General features: G+C 42.0%; 1 protein-coding gene across 1 annotated transcript in view; it reads right to left on the reverse strand.

Moving 5' to 3' along the window:
* Positions 1-381: 381 nt before the first annotated feature.
* The window catches only part of rsu1 (Ras suppressor protein 1), a 26,845-nt gene continuing 18,111 nt past the window's right edge, over positions 382-9,115 (reverse strand). The window contains exon 9 of the mRNA XM_037694361.1: positions 382-1,487. Coding sequence (XP_037550289.1) covers positions 1,385-1,487 — 103 coding nt within the window. The 3' untranslated portion in view covers positions 382-1,384. The remainder of the gene's footprint in view (positions 1,488-9,115) is intronic.

Genomic DNA, 9,115 nt, shown 5'->3' on the forward strand with positions numbered 1-9,115 from the left:
TCAGGTCATGGGGGCAGCAGCTTGAGCCGGGAGGTCCAGACATCTCCTTCCACAACCACCTCTTCTGGAGGATTCCCAAATGTCCCCAGGCTAGCCAAGAGACATGGTCTCTCCAGCGTGTCCTGGGTCTTCCCTGGGGTCTCCTCCCAGTCATTCATGCTCAGAAACCCTTGTCATTCCCTTGTATGTTACGGAAGCAGGATCCGTAGTGTACATCCGGGTCGCACGGATCAACCCTCCCGAGGGGGGCACCCAGGAAGCATTCTGACCAGATGCCTGATCCACCTCAACTGTCTCCTCTTGATGTGGAGGAGCAGTGGTTCTACTCCGAGTCTCTCCTGATAACTGAACTTCTCACCCCATCTGTAAAGAAGAGTCCAGCTACCCTGCAGAGAAAACCTATTTCCTGTGTCTGCGATCTTGTTCTTTCTGTCACTACCTGCAGTTCGTGACAATAGGCGAGGGTAGGAACGTAGACCAATCAGCAAACAGAAAACTTTGTCTTGACATCTCCGTAAAATAAAAGGGATTTATGGTAAATTAGCAAAAACAAAACAGATCTTACACATAGTTATAGCTAAAACTTAAAAAAAAAATTGAACATGGATTGCATTTGTGTATTTTTACAGTGTTCTGAAGCATGATGATGTGAGACATGTAAGGATCTTTCTACAGTCTGTTCAGGGTCTACTATCATCATCCTGTCTTCAATTTACCTCTGAAATAAGAATTTGGGTTTAGGAATGACGTCACACCCAAGTCAGAAATCAGCAGAATGTGCTAATTACTGTGCTCAAGTACAGGCGAACTAGCATTAGCAGCACAGGTTAATACTGTATATTTTCTGTACTTTGCATCGATTGAAACACGTGTGTGAGCATTTAGCTCTGCAGCTATCATGTTTAACGTGCAGAGCAACCACATCAGACTTTGAGGGGGGTACTTGGTCAGTGACCTCCAACTTCCCTTGATAATCCTGACTTCAGATGGTGCTACAGCTGATCTGTGCTGAACACAGACGTTACAGCTTCCAAGTACAAATAAAATTCATATTAAGTTAATTCATCTTACTCTGAAGACATATCTGAAAACAGTCCATTGAAAGTTACCCAATCAAATGTCCATGCTTCTGTTTGTGTAACAGTGCTGGCATCTTTAAAGCATTAAAAACAGGTTAGTGTGAAATGAGCTCTGCTGATATTATAGTACAAATATATTGTTATACAAGTATTAGGCTAACAGGAGCCTATACAATACTGAAAACTACATATGCATAAGCATGTGTATACATGCAAAAGCTGCCTGTTTTCCCATGTAATATATAAATGTAAATAAAAAAGGCACATGCAGTAAGCTCGGCTGTGAAGCATTTGTCCTTTCCTCTTCATTTGTTCTTGGCAGCCAGGGGTTTACGGCTGATTTTCTTGCTTTTATCGTTACTTTTTTTCGGAGGCTCGGGATTAGCTTGCATGTGTCTGCCGTAGAGACTGTGGAGCAGAAACAAACAAAAAAAAAAAAGAGATGTTGAACATTCAGACACTGGCTTTGTGTTAGGTAATTACATGCTAATTTAAAGCACAGATCTCAAGTCTTTTGGGGCCATAAAACAGCTGAGAAAACTATAAAAACTCAACAAAAACAAAAAAAAAACCTCAAACAGCTACAAACATTTCCCATTAAATTGACAGAAGATATAGAAAAAAATACAAATACAGTACACTTATTATAGTAACTGATAACAATAACAATAATAATGCATATAATAATTATTACTATGATTATTATCCCAGACAAAAGTTGCTCACACTGATGAACAAATAAATGGTGTGTGTGGGGTGGGGGGTGTTGGTTAACAGTGCAGTTAATAGTGTTGCCAGTTTTTATATCACTTCCACCTCAAAGTTCGATGCACTTTTCCTCTCAACTCCAACAAATTAACGAGAGGTTCAAGCGTTTTTGTAGCTTCGACATCAAGAGATCATTGTGTGACCTCGTCACTAAAACGCTGTTTACAACTGTTGTTCATTTCTGCCGTTAGCCATTTGATAGAACTAGATCAAGCTGTGAAATTTGTCAGTGCATTGAAAATGTTTTTGCTCAAACCCTCTTTAAAAGGTGGTGTGGAACCGATTGTATTGATATATATGATTTAATCCACCCAGTCATGCATTATCTATACCAGTTTCTTCCTTTCAGGGTCACTGGGGGTCCCTGGATCGCTGGGTACTCTGGTTTCCTCCCACAGACCAAAAACATGCATGTTAGACTGATTGGTAACTCTAAATTGCCCCTAAGTGAGAGTGTGAGAGTGACTGGTTGTTCGTCTCCATGTCCCCGTGATGGACTGGAAACCTGTCGTGGTTGTCCCCCACCTCTCGCACAGTGACTGCTGGATCTGGGCACCAGTGACCCCCCATGACCCAGAAAGGAAGAAGCAGGTAAAGATAATGGACTGATGTCTGAATGTATCATTACAGGAACATCAATAGGAGGGGTGGCGGTAGCTCAGAGGTCAGTACAGTAGACCTGAGGTTGCAGGATTGAGCTCAGGTTATGTCCGTTGGGTGGGGCGTTGGTGGTGGTGGTGGTGGGGGGTGTTCAGTGAAACAGTTGTCAAATCTTTCATGCAAGTTTGCTCTATGATGAGGCCTGAAGTATATTTTAATTAACTCTCAATTGATTTCCAGCATTAACCAGTCCAGATAACTCAACAAAGTAAGTTCAGATCGTAGTCTGGTGTCCATGGCTTGTATAGCACAAGTTCACATCAAATGTTGTCTTAGGGCACTGTTCAAAACATTCACATACATTAAAAATACCAGTTAGTGAAAGTTATACATCTAAGCAAGCCAGCAGATTTAATTTAATCTCTGTTTCGTCGCAACCTCCCATCCAAAGCGAGCACAAAGTCGACAGTGGATAAAAAAACAACAACTTCCTTTTAACAGGAAGAAACCTCCAGCAGAATGAGGCTTAGCATAGGCAGCCAACTGCCTCGACTGGCAGGGGAAAGAGGCGGCAGGAAATCAATATACACAAGACAGAAAATGGCTAATCCATCCATACGTACTTTCTTTGGGGGAAAAAAAGAGAAAGAAAACACCTTAATGTTAGAAATAATTACAAATGCAAACATGAACAGTAGAGTGAATGAGCGGTTTGCAGATGTCTTCTCTCATTGAGGGATTTTAATAGTGAATAGTAGCTTTCTAGATGAGTGTTGTTTGGAATGGAATTGAACATGAAACGCAAGTAAACCATAATGTTTTTGATCCAGGATCTTCAAGGAGGTAAGAGTCCCATTGTGTAGAAGAACAGAGGTATGTTTTTTTGTTTTTATTTGACTTGTCCAAGGCAGCGCAGAGTGACAGATCCTGGTGAGCGGAGGGACCAATTTTACCCACCACCAGCCACAATTCTCTGAGCCATGGGGTGGCCAATGGTGGCATAGGTCACCACAGATTGATCTTCGGCCACCCCACCCATTTGTGAAAACCACTGGTATACTTTTATGCAAATTTAAACTAGAAAGGATAGTTTCCTTAAATGATAGGAATAGCAGCTTTACATACTGAATGGTGGTGGCCGTCTTGGATTTTGATGTGACAACCCAATATTTGAGAGGAATCTTTCTTACGCCTAGTTGCAGCTACAATTGAAGTCGGCACCTCACTTATTTTCAAAGTTATACTCACAACATAGACGTACGGACAGACAAACGGTTGCACTTCTCTTTGTCCTGTGATGAGGGACAATAAAGGCAGCAACACAGTGAGGAAATGTGGTCAGTTTTCCACCAGCAACCTAAGCCCAAGCTAACCCTAACCCTAGGATTTATCTAACAAGGAAAATCTTAAGCCTGGTCTTAAAAGTAGAGTCAGCCTCATGGACAAAAACTGGATGTTGGTTCCACAAGAGACTGAAAACTGAAACAACCTCCCATTCTACTTTTAGAAACGATGGGGACCATGAGTTAACCTGCAGCATGGGAGTGAAGTGCTATGTTTTGAAAGTATAGACCAATACAAGATGGAGCTAGGTTTTTGAGAGCTTTGTATGTTAGACATAATATTTTAAATTCTAATCTGAATTTTACAGGAAACCAATGGAGAGAAGCTCAAACTGGAGAAATATGATCGCCTCTACCAACTTTCATTAAAACTCAGGCATCAGCATTTTGGATCAACTGAAGACTTTTTAACGAAGTTTTTTGGACACCCAGATATTGCGGTAAAACATTAATCCAGTCTAGAAGTGATAAATGCATGGACAAGTTTTTTTTCCTGCAACATTTTGGCAAAATAAGTTTCTAACTTTAGTGATATTACGCAGGTGGAATGAAGAGGCCCTGGTAACTTTTTTAATGTTGGGATTAAAATACATACCTTGATTAAAAATAACACCCAAGATTTATTTATGTTAGAACTGGAGGCCAAATTAATGCCATCCAGAGGAAGTGAAAGACTGTAAAATTGATTCCTAAGATGCTCAGGTCCAAAAACCACAATCTAGTCCGAGTTTAAAAGCAAAAAAAATCAAGGGTCATTCAGGTTTTAATGTCTCTAAAGATCAATTCACATGAGATTAGTTTTACCTAGGTACCACATGTAATAAATAAATTACTCCCCAATGTCTGCTTTTTATGCGTCACATTTGCACAGGATAACCAAAGCCTGAGATTTAGCTGAAATTTACAGACATCTTCCGGATATGATGTTAAAGAGGTAAAATAAAAGCTTTAAGCTCAGATGGACAACCTGTCATGGGCCATTGACCCGCTGGTTGAAATGGACTTGTGACCTGTCCAGGGTGTACCCCACCTCTGCACAGTGATGGCTAAACATGGGCACCAGCGACCCCCGCTACCCGAAAAGGAAGAAGCGGGTAAATATAATGGATGGATGGGTGGATAAATCAGCTGATCACCAGCTGCACGCGTCTCCGCACCTGCTGTCATCTGCGGTGAAGGAAGTAGCAGCATCTACAAAAGCCAAAGCGAGCTGCGCGTTCATTTAAAATAACCTTGTTCTATATTTAACCAAATGATTTTGCCTAGAAAACAAAAATAAAAACCGCCTAATTACATATCGGATCTCGCCCATTTCTGTCCAAATCACAGAGATGTCTATTCGCATTGGATTACTATTATCACAGGACCTCGGACTTCAGCAAAATATAGTAGGTAATTTGTGGGGGAAATTGTACTTTACAAATTACTGACATGGTCGATTCGCACAGGATGAACAACACAGACAATCTCCGTAATTATTACAGCATGTGGTCCCTTGGTAAAACTAATCCCATGCAAATAGGGTTTTAGACAAGCTTGTAATTTAAGCAACGATTCATAAATTTTCATTGATACATTTAAGTATTGTCAGCATAACTAAGCATATGTCACCTTCACGCTTGCTCAAAATGAGATTTCTTTGATAGAGTTAAATTCAAAGCAGTCTGCACCTTTGATAAATAACGTAAAATTATTATTTTATATATTAATGTTTCTGTTCAGTGCCCTGAGATTACTTCTGTTGTGACTTGGCCCTATATAAATAAACTGAATTGAAAAATTGAATTGAATAACAATGAAAATGTATCATGAGCTGTCTAATAACTTTACCTAATGGAAGCATTTATAAAGTAAAGAGTCCGAGCACTGAAGCCTGAGGAACATTAGTAACTTTCACCAGTGCCGTTTCTGTATTTTAATGAAATTTAAAGTCAGACTGAAACTCCTCAACAATTTCCGTTTAGAAATTGTGATTTTTGGGGGTGTTTTTGCTCACACAATTTATTTCCTAATATTCTTAAAATTATTTTTCCGTATAAATGGGAGATTGGGTATAAGTCTATAAATTATTAATTGAGTTCTTGATGTACAATTTTTGAAGTCCCCTAACTCGAGATGACCACCACAGCTAATCAGCCCAAGAAAACAAGAACACGAGTATACGGTAATAGCCGATTTTACAGATGTTGAGTTAATTTAGGTGGTTGTAGCCGAGCATCATCTCAGCCCATAGTATGGTAGCCCATACTTTAAGGGCTAACATATTTAATACAACCTAATAATATTGATCTTGCATAATGTCATTTAAAAGGTTTGACCAACATGGCTACAACTCAGTTTCTCTGCATAAGATTATCTTAGCACAAGTTAAAAGTAAGAAAAGGCAGTGAGCAATTTGCATACTTTATAGAAATACTAGGCCTTTAATTCTAGGGTATATTTATTTACTTCACAGACTCACTTCAAGTCACTTGCTAGTTACCTACAGTGCTAGATGGGGAGAACATGAAAACTTCAGCCATTAATGCAACAAGCAGCAACCCTGTGGCTGTGAGGTGACAGGTCTACCCACTGCTCCACCATGACAAGCCTATTTTCAGATTGAAATTGACAGGGTCACTGTCACTATATGCAATACCATTGTTCCATGTTAGTTTATTGTATTATATTTTGGTTTTAAGGCAGCATGGTGGTTCAGTTGGTAGAGCTGCCGACACTCAGCAAGAAGGTCAGTGGTTCAAATCCTGGCCAGAGGCCTTTCTGGGTGGAGTTTGCATGTTCTCTCTATGCATGCGTGGGTTTTCTCAAAGTACTCCGTTCTAAAGTCAAAGTCAAAGTTTCTTTATTTGTCATAAACACCACATGTGGTACATGTGGTGGAACGAAATAGTGTACACAGAGTCCCAGTTACATCCAACAAAAGTATAAAATGTAAAAGAAAAACAGTAATAAGATCTAAGATATGAACTAGGAAAAATGTTAAATTAAAAATATGCTAAGCACTAGTAGTACAAAAATAATATGCCGAACAGCAGCACGAACATGAGTCTGTGTGAGCAGATGAGTACGAATAAACACATTAATCCCTAACCATTATTATCATTGTAAAGAAAAAAAAAAATCACATCATGCTGCTGAGTCTAACAGCTTCAGGGTAGAAGCTGTTCCTCAGTCTAGTGCTTCTACACTTAATGCTCTTTAACCTCCTGCCTGAGGGGAGCAAAGCAAAAGGTGTGTGTGCTGGGTGAGTGGGGTCATTCATGATGCAGGTGGCCCTCTTCCTGCATCTATACGTGTAGATGTTAGTGATGGTGGGGAGGCTGACTCCAACAGTCTTCTGTGCAGCCTTCACCACTCTCTGCAAAGCTTTTCTTTCTGCAGCTGTGCAGCCGCCATGCCACACGTTGATGCTGGAGCACAGGATGCTCTCCACTGCACACCTGTAGAAGGAGGTGAGGACTGAGCTTCCCAGACCAGCTCGCCTCAGCTGCCTGAGGAAGTAGAGTCTCTGATGAACTTTCTTGATCAGGCTGGTAGTGTTGTTATCCCAGCTGAGGTTCTCATTCAGCTGCACACCCAAATACTTGTGGCTTGAGACCACTTTCATCACATATCCTCCTATGTTCGAGGTGGGGGGTGGGGGTAGGTAGGTGTGTTTGTTCCGTCTGAAGTCCACGACCGTCTCCTTCGTCTTGTTCACATTGATGTGAAGGTTGCTCTTCCTGCACCAGCTCTCCAGGTGTTCTACCTCCTGCCTGTAGCTGGACTCATCATTGTTTGTGATGCATCCCACCACCACTGTATCATCTGCAAACTTTACAATACGACAGCCTGGATGGGTAGGTGCACATTCATACATGAGCAGAGTAAACAGGAGAGGGATCAACACACAGCCCTGGGGGGAGCCAGTGTTGAGGGCTATGGTAGAGGAGGAGAAGTTGTGGATCTTCACAGACAGCGGTCTGTTTGTTCAGAAGTCTAGGACCCAGTTGCAAATGGAGGGGCTTAGTCCTAGTGTGAGTACTTTGTCCATCAGGGTCTGGAGGATCATGGTATTGAAGGCAGACGTCAAGTCCACAAAGAACATATGGACATAGGAGTTCTTCTGCTCCAGGTGGGTGAGAACAGTGTGGACCACAGAGAAGATGGTGTCTTATGTTGATCGATTCTCGCAGTATGCATACTGGTGAGGGTCCTCACTGAGTCTTTCGAAGCATTTAGCATCGGGTGAGGGCTGATAGTCATTCAGACCAGTCACTGTAGAGCTCTTTGGGACTGGGATGATAGTAGTGGTCTTCAGGCAGGTAGGAACTGTTGACAGGGTGAGTGAAGAGTTAAATATGTCAGCCAGCACCTCGCAGAGCTGATGGGCACAGTCTTTTAGCACCTTCCTGGGGATGTTGTCTGGGCCAGTTGCTTTGTGAGGGTTAATCCTCCTGAAAGTACTCCTCACTTCGGCTAAGGTCAAGCTGAGAAACTCTTCTTCCGGTGGTGAGATGAGTCTGGTGCTGGGTGGTCTGTTCAGGTCTTCAAAGCGTGTATAGAACTTGTTGAGGGCATCAGGAAGTGATGAGTCTATAGGGATAGTGCATCTCTGCCTTTATAATCGGTTATACACTTAATGCCCCTCCACATGCTTCGTGGGTCTTTTGAAGTGAATTGACCCTGGAGCCTCTGTGTATATGTGGCTTTGGTCCTTTTAATACCAGCAACCAGCTCTTTCCTTGTCCTTCTCAGCTCCTGAGAGTTGCCAGACCTTAAGGCAGTGTCCCTGGCTTCCAGCAGGGCGCGAACCTCTACATTCAACCAACCCTTCATGTTCGAGTACCTCTTAACATATCTGATGATGGTGATGTCATCAGCACATTTGCAAATGTACCCAGGAATGAGGATGTGTATTCCTCCGGGTCTAGCTCCCCTTTATTTACAGCAGCTTCTGTGAAGACCTGCCAGTCTGCAAAACAGCCTATCAGTATGGAGTCACTATTCTTCACCCAACTGTTAACTTTCTTTTGTGTCCGTCTGGAGCGTCTCAGAAGGGGGAAGTAAGCAGGGGCCAGGAAGATGGAGATATGGTCAGAGTGTCCTAGGTGGAGGTGGGGTGCGGCTTTGTATGCATCTCGCACGTTCGTGTAAACACAGTCCAGTATGTTGTTTCTTTGTGTTGGCATGGCTACATGTTGATAGAATCTTGGCAGGCAGACCTTTAGATTTATGTGATTAAAGTCAGCAGCGGCCATGTAAAAAGCCTCAGGGTGTTTGTTTTGCAGCAAGCTAATATTATCATGAAGCTCCCACAGGGCATCTGTAGCATTAGCATTCAGA

Source organism: Nematolebias whitei, chromosome 20, assembly GCF_014905685.2.
Source record: "Nematolebias whitei isolate Nwh7 chromosome 20, NemWhi1, whole genome shotgun sequence".
Classification (NCBI taxonomy): Eukaryota; Metazoa; Chordata; class Actinopteri; order Cyprinodontiformes; family Rivulidae; genus Nematolebias; species Nematolebias whitei.